At 53.8% G+C, this 20,046-nt stretch overlaps 1 protein-coding gene across 5 annotated transcripts in view; it reads right to left on the bottom strand.

Annotated features, from left to right (window-relative positions):
- Positions 1-2,267: 2,267 nt before the first annotated feature.
- The window catches only part of VANGL2 (VANGL planar cell polarity protein 2), a 40,328-nt gene continuing 22,549 nt past the window's right edge, over positions 2,268-20,046 (bottom strand). For 3 of the 5 annotated variants that reach the window (XM_038382476.2, XM_038382479.2, XM_043502025.1), the window contains exons 3-9: positions 14,754-15,025; positions 13,910-14,030; positions 8,198-8,805; positions 6,977-7,113; positions 5,789-5,924; positions 5,107-5,338; positions 2,268-4,145 (exon numbers count right to left, since the gene is read on the bottom strand). In XM_038382476.2, coding sequence (XP_038238404.1) covers positions 3,885-4,145; positions 5,107-5,338; positions 5,789-5,924; positions 6,977-7,113; positions 8,198-8,805; positions 13,910-14,030; positions 14,754-14,824 — 1,566 coding nt within the window. In that variant the 5' untranslated portion in view covers positions 14,825-15,025 and the 3' untranslated portion in view covers positions 2,268-3,884. The remainder of the gene's footprint in view (positions 4,146-5,106; positions 5,339-5,788; positions 5,925-6,976; positions 7,114-8,197; positions 8,806-13,909; positions 14,031-14,753; positions 15,026-20,046) is intronic. The other 2 variants (XM_043502024.1, XM_043502023.1) reach the window with 1 other exon arrangement.

Here is a 20,046-nt window from a genome sequence, read left to right as displayed (position 1 = left end):
TGCACGGACCTCAGCACAGGGCGAACTTTGAATGCTTGGTGAATCTGGTGCTAACGAAGTCAAAGAACAGAGAGAACAGGACAAAGAGGAGAGCAGAGTATCTTTGTACAGACCTGAAGACCCAGATCCACAGCTGGGCTCAACTTACCCCCAAGCCAAATTCTGACCCCAAAAAGGGCCATGAAATCTATTAGGGACTTCGCTATTGATCTTATGTGGAAGGCGCCCAGATACTATGGTGATGGGTGGCAAAACAACACCCTATGACTGAAAGGTGGACCGATGGACAGATGTTACAGCAATTTGCACCAGCTGGGGGGCTAGTCTGGAGGATCTGAGCTCAGAAAGAAAGGCAGTTGACATTCCAGAGGCTGTTAGAGAGATAGGGGTTTACAATTGTGGTAACTCCCTAAGCAACAGCATGGAAGCCGGGGGGGGGGGGGAGAGGGGGAGAGACCCCTAATTTTAAAAATAAAAGGAAAAAAAATTAACCACAGATCTGACTTCCAGAGCAAAATAGTGTCAATTTCCCCTCCTGCCCCAACAAATCACAGTCCTTTAATAATTTTAGTGCTTTAAAAAAAGAAAAAAGTTGAAATCACAGTGACAAAATCTGGTGAGCCCTACAACCCCCCAAACCCTACAGCGACCCGACCTTTCTGAGTACCCTCACACCGCCCCAGAGTTCTCCTCAAACCGAACACACACAACCATCCTTTTGCAAACGACAACGGCACAGACGGTAGAAAGGACCCAGTATAAAACCCGTGAGGTATTTGTAACCAAAAAGACTTTGTGTTGGTTTGACCTAAAAAACAAACAAAAAAAGGGAGACGAAAACCCGCCAACTGAGGGGCCCATCGTAATGTTGCCACTTGCAGTTGGGGAGGGCAGGCGGCGGGTCTAGCCCAGGCCCCTCCCAAGCACTGAAGCTGGCATAGGCAGAATTCATACAGGCCCCGGGAGAGAGGCCGGCCAGTTCTCGTATCCACTGCGTGGGGAGTTCCAGACGCACGCACCAGCTGAGTGGGAGAACTTGGTACCAAGGGAGAGGACATGGCACAGTAACGAATTGCAGTTTCTGATTCCAGGCTCCAGAGGACACAGGAGGGAAGAAGGAATGAATCTTTGGGGACATGGGAGAGACACCCCCGCACTCTCCCTGGACCTGATCCTCCACAGCTTTGCACCCGGCCTTGCTCGGATCCCGACACTTGTGCATGTGAGCAGTCCCCTTGTGCCCACTTCTCCGTCACCCTGTGCCTGGTGCATTCTGGGCCTGCTTCTGCTCCACTGAAGTCATTGGGAGCATGACCATGGATGCCGACAGGCACAGGGTCAGACCCCCACTGCACCAGTGCGACCGGTGTGAACGCATGACCATTCTGGTTTGCACTCACTTTGCACTAGTGACCCGGGTTCATGACCACACCGGGCGCTGCAGGGGAGCAGCCCAACGGGACATAAAGCTCAGCGTGTACCTAGGAGTCAGCAGGGTCTGGGCCCTGGTCACTGAGGCATGTGCAAAGTCAGGTGTAAGATGCCAGCGGATCAGAACGGCTGCATCTCACACGCTCGCTTTGCACTGGCATAAAGGGGCAGGAAGGTCAGGAATTGGGCTCCAGCAGGAGCCGGATCAGGCCCTTGATGCACGCCCAGTGATGCTGCTGCTCCAGAAACAAAATTAAAGGGGGAGACCAGGACAAAGTTCGCCAGGAGGAAGCAAAAATTATTTTTAAGTCAAGTGACTTGGCTTTAGCCCTCTTCAGTGGACAAGAGCCCTGTTTGTGCAGGGGGCCAGCTGGTGTGTTGAAACTAATTCAATCTACAAAGGGGGCATAAGAGAAATGGACCTGGAGGCCTTCGTCTCTAGATTCAACCAGCTCAGTTTGTAACAAAGCCAAGAGCTGGATTTCATTAGCTGCGGCCAGCCCCAGGAACCAGCTGCAATCTCTGCATGTTTGTCCCCTTCTCACACCAGCTCTGGAGACAAAAGAACCCAATTCTCAAGCACCCTGGGTCACCAGTACAAAGGGAGGGCAAAAGACTGCCAGATCAGGAGGGGGAGCCTTTTACACCTGGCTGTGCACTGGTGTGAGGGGCCGTGAGAGGCTCGGGGCGCCGGGAACCAAGGCTGAAGATGCTGTCGTCAGGCTCTGTGGACGGTGCAGGAGGAAGAACAGAACCCAGCTCAGTCTGCAGCAGCCAGGCTCGCCACTGCAGGGTTCATGGGAGCAATTACTTGTTTGCTGGCAGATACGGGAGCACAGTTGGAGGGGCTGTTTTCGCACCAAACGTGCGTGTGACGATAGGCCCTGAACCAGCAAGGCCGTTAAAGCACACACCTGACTTCCAGTACAAGAGCAGTTCCACTTATATCAGCAGGCCAGAATCTCAGCGGGTATAAGTCAGCAGAGCTCCATTACAGGTAATGGCCCTAGGCTGGGTTACACCCGCTGGGGGTGAGGGTCAGAGGAAGGATGGGCTAGTGGTTAGGTTCCTGGGCCTACAAGATGTGGGTTTGAGCCCCTTCTCCGCCACCGATTCCTTGGGCAAGTCCCTTAGCGTAGCTGACCTGTGCTGCAGAACAGGGACAACAGCACTGCCCGACCGCACAGGAGAGCGGTGAGCGGTGAGCCCCCAAGACGCTGTGGTGATGGGGGCCAGGTAAGTACCTTAGAGAGGTAAAGTTAAGCATGTACCTTGCTGTCATGACCCTTAACAAAAGCAAGAGTCACAGTGGCTTTACTCGCCCGAGGCTGGGGATGATTCCCAGGGCATGGGAGAGATTTGGTGCGGTTTCTCCTATAAATCCCAACTGCTAAACCAAAGCTCAGCGTCCAGACAGAGAACAGCCTGAGGCCTCAGTACAAGGTGGATGAGTCACTCTGCTCAAATCCTGCAATGCAGAAACATTCACCAACTTATCGGGGACGGCCTGATTCTCCTGGACACAAAGGCCCCTTTATGGCACTCCGGCAGCGTAACCCTACTTGTCATCCACTTTAAGGCCCCCTTACACTGCCGGAGTGGTGTAAAGATGCCCTTGGTGTAAAGGAGGAATTGGATCCAGTTAGTCAAGGAAGTGGAACTGGGCCGGTTTGAGTCACTATTTACAAAAAAAACCACAGGATTCCATTACAAAGCACAGAGATCAGCACACACACAAAAAAAATCCCTATTTAAAATTTTTTTTAAAACTAGTCTTCTCGTTGTTAAAAAATTGATCTGGAAAACCCCAGAGAAGAGCCAAAGAGGAGGTTCCTATACCAGAGTCGGCATCGTTAGTTTGTCTTTTCCTGCCCGCAGGTGGAGCAGGGAGGTTTCGATAGCAGCCACGATACTGGAGGGACGCTTGCAAATGCTCCAAAAGCCTCACGCGAGGGGATTTAAAAAACAAACTCCAAACATCCGGGGGAGTTGTAAAAAAGGCCAGGATCGGGATAGTAATAAAAAAAAAGGGAAACTGAGAAGGTTCCTCGGACCCAGCTGCATTTGGAGACGCTGGTGAAGGAAGGAACAAAAGTAGCCCTTGAGTTTTGGCACCAAATGAGCGATCTTCTTCCTGCTAAAATACCAGCTTTCGCGTGACGCACCTTCCGACCTCCCGGGAGGTTGCTACAAGAATCTGGGTTTTGGAGACAGCAGAGACAGGAAGAGGAAAGGGCTCTGCCCCCAACCCCCAAATGGGGGGCAAGCAGAGATGGAGGAGGGCAGAGAGAGGAGACGGAGCCCTAGGACATGCACGCTGGTTCCGGGAGGTTCTTACAGGGCTCTCCCTGCATGGTGGTCTCTCTGAGCTCCGGTCAAAAAAGAGAGAGTCCTGGAGGGAGCTTGCTCCTCCTCAGGCATGAGCCCATAGCCCAACCTGCCTCCTTTGCAGTTCACACCGAGGTTTCTGACTGCAGCCTCATGACAAACTTATGTGACTTGGGGTCCACAAACTCCTCGGAGAGCTTGAAGAAGGGGATCTTCTTCGTGCTCACCACCAGGCTGAAGTCTTGGCGCTTCAGGACAAAGACTACCCCGTCCTTCAGGCCATTGGTCACCGGCTCCTCGCTGACCAGTGTCCACTGCTTGGCCAGCCAGCGGTCTTTGTGGTACTGGATGGTGGGCCCAGCGCTCAGGTACCTCTCGAGGAAGGCCTTGGGGACAGGAGAAGAGAAGTGGACAATCCTCAATGGATAGAGGTCTTTGGTTGGCTACCTGGTGGGTCAGGCCGGAAGGAGACCTTGCAGCAGCGCTATGGAAACCCACCATCTCCAGCAGAACATCTGCTTGCCTGACCTTTATCATAACGGCAGAGGGGCCGGGGCCAGAACCTGAGTTGGTGACAATCAGTGGAGCTCCGTGGAACATGGCCCAAAGGATTCTCACAGTCCCTGAGGCACCAGGCCTCGAGCTCTAACCCTGTCCTCCAGCTGTATCCAGGGCTCTGACTGTAGGTTGGGCCCCTTCCAACCGCATTATCCAGCTCTCCTGCTTCTGCAGGGCAGGCTCTCCCAAGGTGCACTGCGCCATGCAAAAAAACACCCACGATTCTCTCTGCCCCCAGAGACTGAGGTAGTATGGGATAGCTGGCCAGATCTTCCCAGCATGCACTGGTACAAACCTGGCAAGGAGGGACTGGCCTACATGGCTGATGCACGGCGATGCAGGGGAACAAAGCTACTGCGGGGTTGTGTTGAACTGCAATAGATGCATCACAGCTTGGGGACTTAATATGTGTCTACCAATGCCGAGGACGCTGGAGCGACGGGCTCTGAAATACAGCCCTACGGTGTAGACGGGATCAGGGCTTTCGGCTGCTGGACTTCGCACCCAAAACTCAGCTACCTCAGTGATGGACGGACCCTCCACCCCAGAGCCAGCCAAGATGGGGAGGAGGAGAAAAGGGGCATTGGGCAATGGCTTAGAATCCATGTTTAACATGAGCCTACAGAAGTAATTCTCACTGGGGAAAAGTCTCCGGGGGTGGATTGCAGGTCTAGGGAACATGGAGGGAGCAGGGGTGAGTTCAGGTTGGCCCAGGGGAACTGGGGCTTCCCCCATCAATACCCGAGCTCCTCAGCCTACCCCTCCTCCCACCCCCGCCCGCCTACCTACCTTGGGAGTCATGTCGTGGGTGATGCAGAACTCCAGGTGCTGCAGGATGCTCTCCATGGTGTGATAGGGTTGCTGCTTGGTGGTGCGCAGGTACTTCTGCATGGCCCGGGCCATGGAGGCGAAGATGGCCTGGGCAGCTTCTCGCGGGTCCATGATCTCCCGCGGGTTCTTCTGGTCCTCCTCCTGCAGCCGCTTGATGTGGGTGAAGGCCTCCTCCACGGCCACCACCAGCCTGGTAGGAGAAAGGCGGCAGTGGTGACCCAGCTGGCTCCGCCTGAAACCCCTGCAGAGGCTCTGGAGCCTGCCCCTGCCCCAAGCCGGCCCAATGCATCCTGTACCTCAGAGAGCGGCGACCTTGTTTGTAGACCCAGAGTCCTGGGTTCAATCCCCCAAACGCCACCCCAACCTGTGAGGACTCTAGGGGGGGGATCTGACCTGCTGTGGGTCAAAGATGCTTAGGAGGAGCTTCCCCGGCCAGGCAGGATGTGCAGCCCATGCTAATGTAGTTGGTCTCTCTGTCTCCCATGCCGAGAGCCGTGCTGCCGGAAGAACCACAGGGTTTGCCTGTGTCCAGCGGCCTCAGGACAGAAGCTCCTTTACAGTCACCCCAGCCCAGCCCTGCCTCCTCTCCATCACTAGGGGGCACTGTACCCCCCCCCTTCCCCCCAGTCGACTCCTGTACCTGGCGCGGCGTTTCCGCACCCTGCGCTCGTGCTCGGCCTCTTCGTAGTAGTATTCATTGTGGCTGTTGTCACGCCTCCGGGCGGCCGCGGCAATAACGGCCCGGGACTGGCCCGTCGAGTTGTTCGTTGTGTTTTCTGGAAGGGGAAGGAGCCGGGGGGGGGAGGGGGTTTAGACGCCGGGGGAAGAGGTCACAGAAGCAGTCGCTGCCTCCCCCCTCCCCCGGGGCACCTCTGCAGCGGGAACTCGCCCCTAATGCAGGCAGGGGAGTGGGCATGTCATGCAGCCCCACGCTGAGATGTCTAGAGCCCCTGGCAAGCGGCACCTGTTCTCCGAAAGCCGGGAGCGCCCCATCTTTATAGCACCCCGGCAATTTGTGCTCAGCCCCTCCTGGCTTGCACCTGTGCAACGAGCTCACCGGCCACAGCGAGCCGCTGTGGACTTGCACTGCGGCCGGAGGGAGGGAAGACACCTGCTGGGTTTTAAGCCTCTGCAGCTTCGTTCATTATTGCTGCAGCCTGGTCTGGCACCAGAACACTGGATCCAAAGCCCTGGTCTGGAGCTAGATCTGAATGGCACGGGGGCGGAGAGGGGGAGGGGGAAAAACACATGCCCATTGCCCAGGTTTTTAGGTGGAGCCTACCTTCAAACACATCAAATATTAACAGGCTACCGAAAATCCCACCCTCAGGCCTCCTGCCCCAAAACCTTATCTACAGTCAGTAAATGGTAACCCGGCTCTAGTTAATTGGGTGCGAGTCCCCTATTTTAGATGCACTTAAACCAGTTCAGGTGATGTCAGTAAGTTACCAATAGCCTCTGCCCCCAGGGGGAGGGTGGGGCGAAAGGTCGGGTATAAAACTTCCATGTTGGTGTGAAAAAATGCATTCAAATTCAAAGCAATTCCCAGAGAGACGGAGAATAATCCCACGCTCAGGCAGAGGAAAAAGGAGGGGAGGAAAGTTGGTAATAAAAGGGAGCTTTATCAAATAAAATCAGCTCCTGTTAACCAGAGCCGAGGCTGGGAGCAAGGGGAGAAGTAAGCTGGTTGATTTCGCTCCCCCTTATAACATCACTAAGGTCAATGGAGCTACCACAAGGTGTGGCTCTGGGGCTGGACAGAGCGCGGGGAAACAAAGAGTAAGAAGAGACAGCGAGGAGGGTGGACGGGAGAGAGACCCAAGCTCACCCTCGCCGAGCGAGTACACCTTGAACCCGGACATTTTCTTGGACAGGACGGATTTTGGCAGGTTGAGGAGGGCGGGGTTGTAGACGGGGAAATCATGGTAATAATTCTCCAGGATCCACACTGCCACGCGCTGGATACTGCGGGGAGAGACACAGCCAGGGCACGGGGAGGGACACAAGATAACAGTTTAGACTCGCGCTGCCGGGGGGGCGTGGGGTAGGGAGGGGACGCACGTACACAGAAGGGGGAGAACAAAAGGGAGACTATGATGTGTTGGATCTGTGGGCCACACACCGCAGGCAGAGGACACGGCTTCAACACGCCACGCCATTGGGATGGAGCTCTCTGTCCAGTGGCAGCGGCATATACCAGCCACCACAGTACAGAGGTGGCTGGTAAATCCAACTCTACGAAGTTATCAAGCAGCATTTTTCTTATTTTGCCTGGCTGCCAAGTTCAGTGACCCTGGATGAAAAGTTTTCAGGAGTGTTTGCAGGTGGATAATGAAATTGACGCTTACCGATATTTACCGATAAAAATCTAATCCTATCAAGCCTCACTACAACCCAGGGGCAAGGGATTCGGCGCAGGCCCCAGAAAGGTCCCTGCAGCTGGAGCTAAAGCAGACATGGTCTGGACGAGGCTGTTACCGTAGAGAAAAGGTAGGTGAGGAATATTTTTTACTGGACCAAATTCCACTGTTGCTGCAGGTGCAGATCCATGCAGCGGGGACAGTAGCACAGGAATGTTCATGGGCGTGCACACGCAATTCCCCCAAGCAGATGTGGATACAAGATGCATGGACACGCCTACAAACACACGCACACTGCCGCCACCCCCCTTCTGAGATTGCAGCAGGCAGCAGTGTGTGCAAACACACACAGAGGTCTAGTTCCCTCTAGCATAGAGCAACATTTTTTGCACACACACACACACACACACACACACACACACACACACACACACCCCTCTTTCCCCCAACCATGGGGCAGTCACACACACATAGACACCACCCAGCAGAGGTTGGTGTGTTTTAAACACATTCACCTACAATTTTCCCATTCCTGGGGTAAATAGTGCACAAGCACGCACACACACACACACACACACACTCCCCTTCGCCCCCCAGCAAGGGGCAGTCACACACACACACTCTTCCCCAGCCCCGCGGGCACAGGCAGCGATGCCCCCCTCGCCCCCCCCAGCCGCCCTGCCCCTCACCTGAGGTGGCCCACGTTGTAGAAGCGGCTGGCCCCGTCGGTGGAGCGCACCACCTTGAGCGTGAACTGGGGCTGGAGCTGGCGCAGCTCCAGCAGCACCACGGCCAGGTAGTGGACGAAGAGCAGCGCGTCCACCAGGGAGACGGCGTACTGCACCACGCCCTGGTAGTTGCGGTCGCGCGAGTCCAGGATGCGCACGCCGTAGAAGAGCCAATAGGAGACGACGAGGAGGAAGACAAGCACCATGAGCAGGGCCCGGAAGACGAAGACGCGGGGGAAGAAGGCCTTGGGGCGGCGGAAGAACAGGGCCCAGCTGCCCAGCAGGAGGATGAGGAGTTTGAAGGCCACGGAGATGAAGAGCCCCTCGCAGGGCGTGCCGCAGGGCTCCAGCTCCTCCCGCCACAGCAGCTGGGGCAGCAGCAGGAAGGCCAGCGGGGTGAGGAAGGAGAGCAGCGCCAGGGCCCCGCCCAGCGAGACGCCCACGTGGCGGGAGCAGTCCAGGCGGGCGCTGTCCTCCATATCCTTGGTGATGCGCGTGAGGTCATCGTGCGAGATGCTGTGCTCCGAGGTGCCCGTCACCACCGTGGTGGTCTCGCCCCAGTTGTCATCCTAGAGAGGGGCGGGTAGGAAAGGGTTACACACGGGGGCTGGCCTGTGGGAACAGACTCCGCCACCACCACCCCCGGCACCTCCCTCCAGCCCCCGCCCCCGCCCTGTGGGATCAAAACTACCCCCAGCCCACCCAACCCCCTGCCCTGCAGGATTAGACCATCCAAGCCCCCAAAGGATCAGATGCCCACGTCCTGCCTGGCCATGTGCTCCCCTCCCAGCCGTGCCAGATCAACAGATCTAATAATCAATCCGGTTCCTTGGTTTCCAGCCACAGATCTCAAAGTCCTTTGCGAAGGAGGACAAGTTCGTTGTTCCCATTTTACAGAGGGGAACACCGAGACACGGGGCGGGGCAGGCCTAGAACTCAGGCATCCTGTCTCTCTGTGCCATTCCCGGTGCAGGGGACATGCTGCCTTCCCCCGCAAGTGGGACCAGCCTGACCAGCAGCAGCAGATAAACGCTGAAATGGGAACGTCAAAAGATTTCCACACAAATCCCCTTCATAACAAGAGGAAAAGCAACTACGTCCACGTGCCAGTCCACCATGCACCCCTCCTCCGCCACGCGAGGCTGCAGCACCCATTTAAGCACAAGAGGAGAGGGCCTGGAATTCAGCACCCACACCCAGCCCTCTGATTCCAAGGGGTTACTTTTCAAGTCCCATCTCAAAATGCCCTCACTGATAACAAATGAAATCACATCCCTGCATCACCATAAGCTCCTGACACCCACAACACCCCCTTTCCCCAGGGGCTGGCACCACGGGCAAGGTTCACTGGCGACCTTTGCTGGCTCGGTACGTTTATTTTGGGTGCATGTGCCTGGTAGTACAACGGGCACACCCCTTGCTTGGAGACCTCAGATTCACCACAAGCCCTGTAAAGGGGATTGGAAAGCCAGTCTTCCTCCTCAGGGGGGCGGATATATGTGCTCGTTAATTACCTCCCTGAGCAAAGTCATTACCCCTTTGGGCGTTACTTTGCAGCAGGGGGAGTCAACAGGTGGAGCGTGGGCCAAATCTGGATTGGCAGATGCTTTTGAACAGACCCCGAAAATTTATATTTACTTATTATCATGAGTGTTATTTTTTATTATTATTTTCTCTGGAGACTGGACCTTGACCAAGAAATTTGGACCCTGACCAAAAAAAAAAAAAAAGTCGATTACCCCTGCTTTACAGTGATGGCAAGACACCTGGCAGGCAACCGCAGCCGGCTTCCCCATCATAAAACCAGGCCTCTGTCAGCTGAGCTGACTGTCCCCAAGCCAATGCACCCTGCCGGATGTGGGCGTGAAGGGAAGATGTAGGGCATTAGCCAACGCCAATTCCTCCCTGAACCCTGTGATGATGGCTTCATAGAGCAACCGCTCCCCTGGGATGATTCCTGAGATGAGAGAGGGGATCCAGAGGCTGCCGAGAGCAGAAGCCCGCTGATGCCCCTGTTACACACCCACACGGTTACATCAGGGGATCTTGAAAGCGGTTCAACCCCCACAGGGCAGCTGTAGTTACACCGGTAACAAGGGGTCTATAAACTGGGGTAGCGCATTCCTGCAATGCTAGGCCTTGTCCATTACCAGTCGATGGTTATTAGTCTCTCACGGTAGTGGCTAGGAGTGCCAATTGCGGACCAGGTGAGCGCCGTACGGACACAGGAGAAAAAGACAGGCCTTGCCCCAAAGACCTTACATTAGCAGCGTGTAGCGGGGTCACCATTTACTGGGCACCCCCTCATGGGCAGGAGCACCCCAGTCTTAAGGGACCCACAAGGGGGTGCCAATAAGAACTGCACATGGGCTTTTACGTGGCTAACACCTCCCCTAAGGGCAAACCACCCAATTACAGAGCGCTTGACCAGTACAGGAATCCCACTACACAATACCAGCAAAGTGCTCCGAATGTGAACACAGCTTATACCAGAAAAGCTATTCCAGCTAAAGTGCAGCTTTTCACCCTCTCCCCCCTCAACCTGCGAGCATAATGAGGCATCCCAGTACCAAATATGGCCAGCTGCACTGTGTGTACACTAGAGGCTTCTGCCAGCATGGCTCTGTGGGACAGGGATTGCCGACAGAGCAGTGCTGGCAGAAGTCTGTAGTTTAGATGCAACTTTTTTACCAACTATCCTGAGATAGTTCTGTCAGTGTCACCCCCTCCTGGGGACACAGTAAGGCCTCGTCTACCCTTAAAACTAGGCTCAGAAGGGTAAATGTCAATTTCACCGGACACACAAACAGAGGAAAAATATTTCCATCGAGAATCATCAAAATTTACAGATGGACAAAGTGAGAAAAACGGGGCTTGTGAACATCGTAGAGTTTGACTGAAGGATATTTACTGTTTGTATTTTGACAGGTGAGGTTGACAATTGGTGTTTTAATGGTGATAAAGCTTGAACTTTTGGAATCTCAGCATCTACGGTCTTTAAAATAATTGTCTGATCGCCGCTCCGTAACTTCCCACAACTGAAAAAATGTAAATCCATAAAAATAAAAAATGCTTAAAAATGAACATTGATATTAGCCACCAAAATAACAAAAAATATCAATTAACTTCTCCCAATCCTCTTTAAAGCACAATGCCAGCACAGAAATGTCACTTCAGTGTGTGATTTTTTTTTTTAAACTGTCAAAACTAAGACAGGTTTCAGAGTAGCAGCCGTGTTAGTCTGTATTCGCAAAAAGAAAAGGAGTACTTGTGGCACCTTAGAGACTAAAATTTATTAGAGCAGAAGCTTTCGTGAGCTACAGCTCACTTCATCGGATGCGTCCGATGAAGTGAGCTGTTGCTCACGAAAGCTTATGCTCTAATAAATTTGTTAGTCTCTAAGGTGCCAAAACTAAGACAGAATAAGACCACTGGACATGCAGTTACATGAGCATAAAAGGCCTTTTCCTGGTCTGGCTTATTTCATTTGGGTATAAGCTATATTGGCAAACCCTTTCTAGTGCAGATGAGCCCCGAGTCGGGTATGAGGGTAGCTCTTTCCATTTTAGCTCAGACCCTGTCCCAAATGACACAACATACACCGAAAAAAAACCCTGCTATGAAGAATAAGGAGAGTCCACACAGGGAATACTGTGTTCTGGGCTCTGCTCCGCCAGACAGGTGTTGACAAATTTAATTCAGGAAAAAGCACAACGAAAAACTAAGGGGGTTGGCGGGACTGACTTTCTAACGAGGACAGATTAAAAGATCTCAGTTTGTCTTAGGGAGGATTAAAACAGGAGACCTAAATCTACAGCAATCGGGGGACTTCCTCTCCTCTGACCTGCTGCATAGCACAGGCTGGAGAACTGCAGCCCCTGGTTGGTCAGGGCGGTAACTTCCCACTGGAAGACCCGTGGGAGACCCGGTCTCCTTGTGATGTGTTTGTACAGCCCCTGGCGTGACGGGGACCCCCTAGGTGCAATGAGAATACCAATAGCTGTAACTGCTGTCGGGTTACTCCGTTCAAATGCCGGGGAGCAGATTCTTCTCTCATCCCAGTCCAGGAGCTCCCTGGAATTTTCACCGCTACACAATAAACCTCAGGCCCTTCCACAGGCTGGCTCAGGGGATGGTGAATAGGAGCTGCAGCCTTTCACCGCCAGGACCCCAGTTCAAATCCAGCCAGGGGCCGGCCCTGACGGGCAGCGGTTATCTTGCAGCTGCTTTGGCCAGGCTTGGCCCTGTTCCTAGAGGGGACAGCGGCCCAAGGAGACTGTTCAGAGCCGGCTGGAGAGAGGCGGGGACTGGCAAGGGGACTGCATGGTGGAAACTGTTTGCCCATCGTCTGTCTATGCATGGTCCGCGGTTAGAGGAACTGGGTTTCCTGAGCTTCCCTCCCAGCAGCTGGGCCCCGGCAGGCCACGCTGTGGCTGTCCAAGCTGTTTGAGCCCCTGAGGCACTACTGGAGCAGAGCTGCTGGGAAACGCGAGTCCCTGTGCACCAGAGGCTGCTGCGTGGGGCTGGGGCCCTGCCGGGGGTCCTGGGAAATACACGGTCCTCTCAGGCTGCCACGTGCCCGCCAGAGCCCCCACCAGGAAGCTGCAGAAGGGACATGCTCCCTTCGATGTCCAGCCTGAGAGCCTCGTTGCACAAAGCCAGCGGGGACCCACTGCAGGAGCCTCCACGCGTGCTCCATCCCCCTGGGACCCAGCCAGGGGCTATTGCAGTTTGGCACTGTTCAGGCCATGCCGAGCAAAGACCGGGAGTGGGTCCCAGAGGTGCTTTCCCACCCCGCTGCCCGGCCACTTCCACTGTCAGCTGCCACGGGCACTGACGAGAGCCCCCACCCTGCAGAGGGCAGGGGACCCAGGCCAACGCTCTTGAAACTGGGGGCCAAGCTGCCACGTCTCGCCTCACCCCTATTCGGGGGCTCTAGGAAAGGGTCTGGTTCTCAGTCACACTCTGGCCCCTCTACCTGGCTGAAGTGGGTGAAAACAGCCCCCTAAGATCCCCCCTCCCCATGCACAAGGGGGCTCCCTGACTGGTTTGAAGCTGGGATAAGGGCTCTGGCTCCCAGCCCCTTGCATAGGGGGTGGATTGGGACCGTGACTGGATCACGCTGAACTCTGGGTATTCTTTGCTGCCCCAGGGCCCAAAGTATGAATCCAGAGCAGCCCTGAGGCTGCTCTAACTCATCCCATGGGCCCTGAGGGTAGCCCCAGAATATGGGGAGTGTAAAGGTGTGGGGGGGGAGGGAGGGGAGGTTTGAAGCCATCCTGCTTCCATTCAGCACCGCCCTGTGAACGGGGCTGGAGGAGCTGAGAATCAAGGCCAGAGTGTCTTGGGGGGTGAGGTGAGCCCAGTCACCCAGGCCACTGTCTGGGCCAGGGGAGCCTCGCTAAGCCACCCCGGGAGGAGTCCTCCTTCCCTCCCCTCTCATTTTCCCACAGCGTGAAGGAGGCAACAAGGCTTCAAAGCCCCTGCCTCAGTTTCTTTGGCAAGGGGGGAGACAATGGGCATGTAGTCCCCAAGGCTCCTCCCACCCCAGAGATGAGGGAGGGGCAAAACACAGACCCCGCCTCCATCCCTTGATGCCCTGTACACCCCCTTTCCCACCCCCCCAGAGCAACGTGCTAGCCCCACCCCCTCAGCCTGGCGCTCCCCACTCACCCTCTCATCTCCTCTGGTCGACTCGTTATCCAGCAGGGGCTCCCCCGGGGCCTGGATGGTCACTGACTTGTCTCCCCGGCTCCCGTCCCGGCTTTTGGAGCGGTGCCGGTCCCGCCGGTCTCTGGAAGGGAGCAAGAGAGACGCCAGGGGTCAGAGGGGGAACCGCAGGGGCTGATGGGGGCACGCAGCTGGGAGTGGGCTGAGAGGGGGAATGGGGTACATCCCTCCCAAGGATGCATGCTGTGTGTGGGGGGGATCCTCACAGACCCCACAGAAGGGGCTCTCCCTTTCCTCTATGCACAACCCTGAAGATAGACAGCAGGGGAGGAATCTCTCCACGAGGACAGACGTAGGGGGAGCCAGGTCCCGATCTTTCCAAGGCTGCACAAGGCCTTCCTGACACCCCCTGAAAACAGACACACACACACACACACACACACACCTCCCCAAGGGCAGATATAGTCTGAGGGCTTCACCCCTCTCCCATAGGTTCGGGGGATGGGGGGGCAGCTTCCTCCTCCCCAAGGGCAGATGTGTGTGCACGGGGAGGTTGCACACAGGGAGTAGGGCATTCTTCCCTGCCCCCTGCAGACAGATGCAGGGTTGGGGGGAGCCCCCGCCATGGGTTCTCCTGAAGTTGCACATGGGATGAGGGATCTGCCCCGCCCCCCGCCCAACCCAGGTTTGCTCCACCCGCCCCCTCCCCAATCCTGAGGGCAGATCTCGGTTAGCCCCCTTGAGCCAGCTTAGCTCCCCTCCCCTGCAAGCCAGGTCAGCCCCTCCCCTCTCCTCCCCCCACTGCACAGGCCCAGGGGCAGGGGTCCCCCCGCCCCTGCCCTCTCACCTGTGCTTGCGGGAGCTGCGCGAGTGCCCCGACTTGTAGGAGTACCCCGAGTACTGCGACTCGTTGTCCATGTTGTCAGAGCGCCGGGCCTTGTAGCGCTCCACGGTGACGGACTTGGGTCTCCCGACGGGGACAGCAGCCAAAGTGGCCGCTGCCTCCTTCAGCGCGGGCTTCTTCAGGCCAAGGGGCACCTTCAGGAAGTCGACCGTCACCTTGAGGGACTCTATTTTGATCCGCTGGCTGGGCTCCTCTCAGAAGAAAATGACGCCCTGCTGGGGAAGGGTGGGAGAGAATTAGACTCCCGGAGGGGATCCCCCCTGGGTCTCAGAATAACTCCACCTTCCCTAAAACCACAGCGCGCCGAGCCAGAGGGAGCCCCAAGGTCTGTCCGAGTCCAGCAGCCTTGACAGAGAATCCCCTGAGCCATCCGGTACCGGTGAGAGAGACCAGCAAGATGGAGGGATAATGGGGAGACGGCCACTACAAACAGTAGGAGCTGCAGAGAAGGCTGCTCTTGAACTGGCTTTGAGATTGCAGGGAGAGGCAGGAAATACCACTGGGCCCCGACAAGGTCTTCCAACACAGCTTCCAAATTCCCCGAGCTGCGCCATCGGCGGCTGGGCAGAAGCCGATTTCTATATGCAATTCTGACATCTCGATATTTCTAAAGTTTTTCTTCTTATTTTCACCCATTTAAATGTTTGGGTCAAAAGATACAAGTTAAGCAGCCTTCACTCAAGCTCTCATGAGTTCTCAAACAGCAAGGGTCTGACTCTGCCACTCTGTGAACTCCCACGATTCTCTGTGGAAATATTTCCTCCTCAGTTTGCACACGTGCAACGAAATGGACATTTCCTGATAAAAATCGAATCCTTCCAAGCTGATACTTAACATTTCCTGCAACAAACAGTGACTCCTGGCTGCTTGTTTTCCTCCGACCCCTTTTCTTAGTTAGGAGAAAGTAGTTTTTGTTTATGGGAAACGAAACAGCTCAATCCCACCAATCCTTAGCCCAGCCCCAGGGAACAAAGTGAAAGGCCCCTGTTAAAAACCTTTCCCCCGCGCCACACCACGTCTACCTCCGCCCATCTTCCCCCAGACATTAGCATCAGTAGAAAAGCATTCCCTTGTCAAGAGGCATTTTTAAGTCACTGGGTTGGGACCTAGGAGAGTTGGGTTCTATTCCCAGCTCTCGCACTGGATCCCAGTGTGACCCTCGTAAAATCACTGTCTCTCTGTGCCCATCTGTCTTCCCCATTTCAACTAAGCCCTTTGGGGGGCAGGGTCTAGCTCTCATGATGTGTCAGTGCAGCGGCTGGCACAATGCAGGCTCTGGGTGCTCCATAATACATGTAATCATTTAGAACGCATTCTTAGCAGCTAAAATAATCTGAAATCGTCAAGAAAAATAAGGCAGGGTCTGATTCTCCCTTCCACTAAGGCCCCTTTACACCATTTTGGCTGGGCAAAGGGGCCTTGAAGGGAGTGAAAATGAGAATCAGGATCCGATAATACTAACTCCCAACAATAACTGACATGAACATATTACACTTGTTTGGGCTATTTCTCTCAAGGCATTTTCTCTTTTAGCATCGGCTAGAACCCTGCACTCTCTGCCCTTTTTTAAACAACACTGAAAGAGGAGCTTTTTCATGCACTGTTTCATGTAATTTATGTTTTAATTAATATCCTGATTGTTATTTTAATTTCCAGGAGAGCACCCAGGGCCGGGACCAACTTACAAATAATTTACTCAGCAAGGGCAGTGCTTCAGACCCATTTCAAAGTGGCAAGACACTGTTAGAACAAGTGTCCGGGCACAGACACGGAATCTCAGATCCAGAAGATCAATGCTGGAGTTTTGGCTTCTGCAAAGAAGGCCGCGAAAAGCTCCTGGGCCTGATCCCGCAAAAGGTCCAGAATGTGGAATTCACATTTAAGTCACTGGGAGTGGCGCAGGGGAAATGCAGTTTGTGCCCTGATTTGTAGGCTGTTCAACCCTAGTACCAGAGCAGCAGCCGTGTTAGTCTGTATCTGCAAAAAGAAGAGGAGTACTTGTGGCACCTTAGAGACTAACAAATTTATTTGAGCGATGAAGTGAGCAGTAGCTCACGAAAGCTTATGCTCAAATAAATGTGTTAGTCTCTAAGGTGCCACAAGTCCTCCTTTTCTTTTTGCGAACCCTAGTACCATTATTCTTCATGTTGTGGTAGTGCTCCGTGGCTGCGGCTACTAGGCAAGACCTTACGGTGCTAGGTGCAGCACAGAAATGGACCAGAAACACGATCCCTCCCCTAAAAGCTACTGCCAGGGAACTGCAGCACAGAAAGGCAAAGTGACTGGCTCAGAGCTACACAGGGAGTCTGTGGCAGAGCAGGGAACTACATGCAAGTCTTCCAAGTCCCTGATTAGGACCCTAACCTCTGGCCCTCCCTTGCAGTGGGAAGAAGCCTTAAAAGGGGTAGAATTTCGTTAAATTCACTTTCAAGTCCTTTTGAGAACCACCTTCTGGGAATCAGGACTTGTGGGTTCGGTTCCTGCCTCGGGAAGGGAAGTGTGGTCTAGTGGTCGATACACAGAGGTGTGGGAATCAGGAGACCTAGGCTCTGCCACTGACTGTGTGTGTGAAGCTGGACAGGCCACGTCACCATCGTGGCCTCAGTTTCCTCATATGTAAAATGGGAGGAGATGGGGGAGAAATAACACAGATCAGCTTCCATTATCAGAGTCTGCAAAATGCCTTGAGATTCAGAGCTATTCGAGGCTGGAGAAAACAGGGATGGAATAGGTTAGACACCAAATTCAGATTTTTTTTGTAAAAGTGTGGGGGAGGTAGGATGGCTGTAACAAAACCATATTAATATAAAATACACTTTAATAAAGGCTCTCTGTGTTATAGGCCTTGTAGCACAGTGAAAGGCTACTCGTCTCTAAGGGGGAAAAGATCAGGAGTTCAAATCTGGTGGTGCAAGTGAAAATGTCTGAAAAGCACAACCAGGAATCAACGCAGCAGAATGGCTGTTAGGAATGAAAGTGACCAAACTAGCATGCCGCCCTTCCAAGCTGAGTGCAGCATCAAGAGTGTAGGAGAATAACAATTAGAGGCTAGAATGTGATATAAATTGATTTCACTGGAATGAGAACAGTAAATGAGCTAGCTGCTAGATCATTCACTGGTCTCACGCTAGTGAAATCCATTCATAGCAGCTGGGAATCTGGTCCTAGATTTAAAAAGAATTCTTTATGAAGTAACAATCTGAGGATTTAGCGGTACCTAAACAAAGGAATTTAAGCACCATTTTTAGATGCTGGATGGCCCATTCAGTGGATAACATAAGGAACAGGTCATAATAAATGGTATCAGGTCAGATTGGAACCAGTTGTAGGTTGCCAGCCAAACTCAAGTAGGGCTCAGCCCCTCTGAAAAAAAATCACACCCCAGCTGCTTCAGAAACAAACACACCCCAAAATCAGCTATCACTTTTGAAAACTTTGCCCATGGTTGACGCAAGGGGTTAGGGAGAGAGAAGCCATCAGGACAAACCAGTGACTGGCAGGCTGGGGAACGAACCACCAGCTCCAGGGAAGGAAAACGGGCAGAAATCAAACCTCCGTTTGATGGCATGCGTCCTGCAGCACCTATACCTACTGCTGCCAGATCATCGAAAACATAAGCAACCTGATTATTCCAATTAAAGTTATACATATCCACACATGCCAATGTAATTATTATTTAGCCCCCCTCCCCCCACTACTGGATTAGGGGAGGGTGTAAATTACTTTGGGGGGCAAAAGTTATTTATATACCACCATAATTGTGCTAGGCACCGAGAATACAGACAGAGACAGGGGTCTCTCTTCTCCAGAGAGAACTGCAGAGAGAACGCACAGATCCAAAAGGGTATGCAACACATTTTATTTCCTCTCCCCAAGTCCCTAGCCCATTTACTGAGCCTTTCGGGTGTTTGATTCCTGCCCACTTGCTTTTTGATGGTGTCTGTAGCCCTTCAGAGGAAGGGTGGGTCAATCATTAGGCCCCTCATCACAGAACACTCCAGAACAAGGGTCTATTCCATGTGGGGTTTTGCAAAGCACTCTGCAAGCTTTGGCTGGAAGGTGCGAGAGCAGGACAAGATGCTAGGAGGGTGTTAAAAGGATGAGTTGTGTTACAGAAGCCCACAGAGGCACCAGCTGCTTTTGAGGCCGATAACTGGGCGGCTGGTCCATAAAATGAACCTGGGCTCAGCGTTCCCGTCCAGGTGCTCCTCGTCAGGCCAATTAAGAGGGTGGGGTCTTGTTCCTGTCTCTTTCCAAGTTACAAATAGCTCGGGGACCTTCTTGTGATAAGCCCCGTATGTGGTTTCACAGCATTCTGCCCGTCATCTTTACAGCCTCGTGCAGCGCATAGCTACAGTGACATAAACCCCTTAGCTCCCGTGGCCAGAGGGAAGGTATCTTCCCTCTCTCGCTCCTTTGCACTTCCTTGCTGGGTCTCCTCTACCCTCTGCCTCAGGGGCTAATTAGTCTCTTTGCTCTCCCCTGATCACCCCAATCCATCAAGTAGGCAGAGCTCTTCTTAATGAGGTCCACTTTAGAGAAACTCATTGGTGTTGCCGTGACCGTGGTGCCGAATTCCAGCTCTGTCACGAGGCCCCACCAAGCCAGGGACTGCGCAGAGATATAGCGCGATACGATCCTTGCCCTGAAGATCTCATCCCCTGAACAGCCAAGACAAAGGGTGCACGCGAGGAAAACCGAGCTAGTGATCTCTCCAGAGCCGGGACCAGAACGCCAGGTCTCCTGGCGCACTAGCCAATCAGTTACGTTGCCTCCAAACCTACTAGAAAAGAAAAACAGGCTTTGATTTGCTAACTGAGCTTATCAGGCCTGGAACCCTTCCTGAACAGAGCCACCAAACCCCACAGAGTCAATTTCATACTCGTTTCTCCCCCTACAACTACACTTTGGAGAAAAGGGTCTTGCAACATGCCCCGGATAATACTAGCCCAGTAGGAACTGCGTGTGCATCTAGGAGCCCCCTCTCAGAAATAATGGTGAATGCTGCAAAAGAGAATTGGACCCATTAAGGGTGGGAAATTGCTTGGGACTCGTAGCTGCTATCTCTTCGTATACGGAATAGGCCAAAGATGCATCTTCACAGATAGGCTTCTGGGTCCTTTAAGAGGCAGATTGGCCTAGTGGACAGAGCACTAGACTACAACTCCGGAGATCTCATTTCTATTCCTGGCTCTGCCACTGGCCTACTGGGTGACCTTGGGCACAGCCCTTCCCC

Source organism: Dermochelys coriacea, chromosome 24 (assembly GCF_009764565.3).
Source record: "Dermochelys coriacea isolate rDerCor1 chromosome 24, rDerCor1.pri.v4, whole genome shotgun sequence".
NCBI classification, from domain to species: Eukaryota; Metazoa; Chordata; order Testudines; family Dermochelyidae; genus Dermochelys; species Dermochelys coriacea.
Note: the sequence above shows the minus strand (reverse complement) of the source record. Positions and strands in the feature narration are given on the sequence as shown.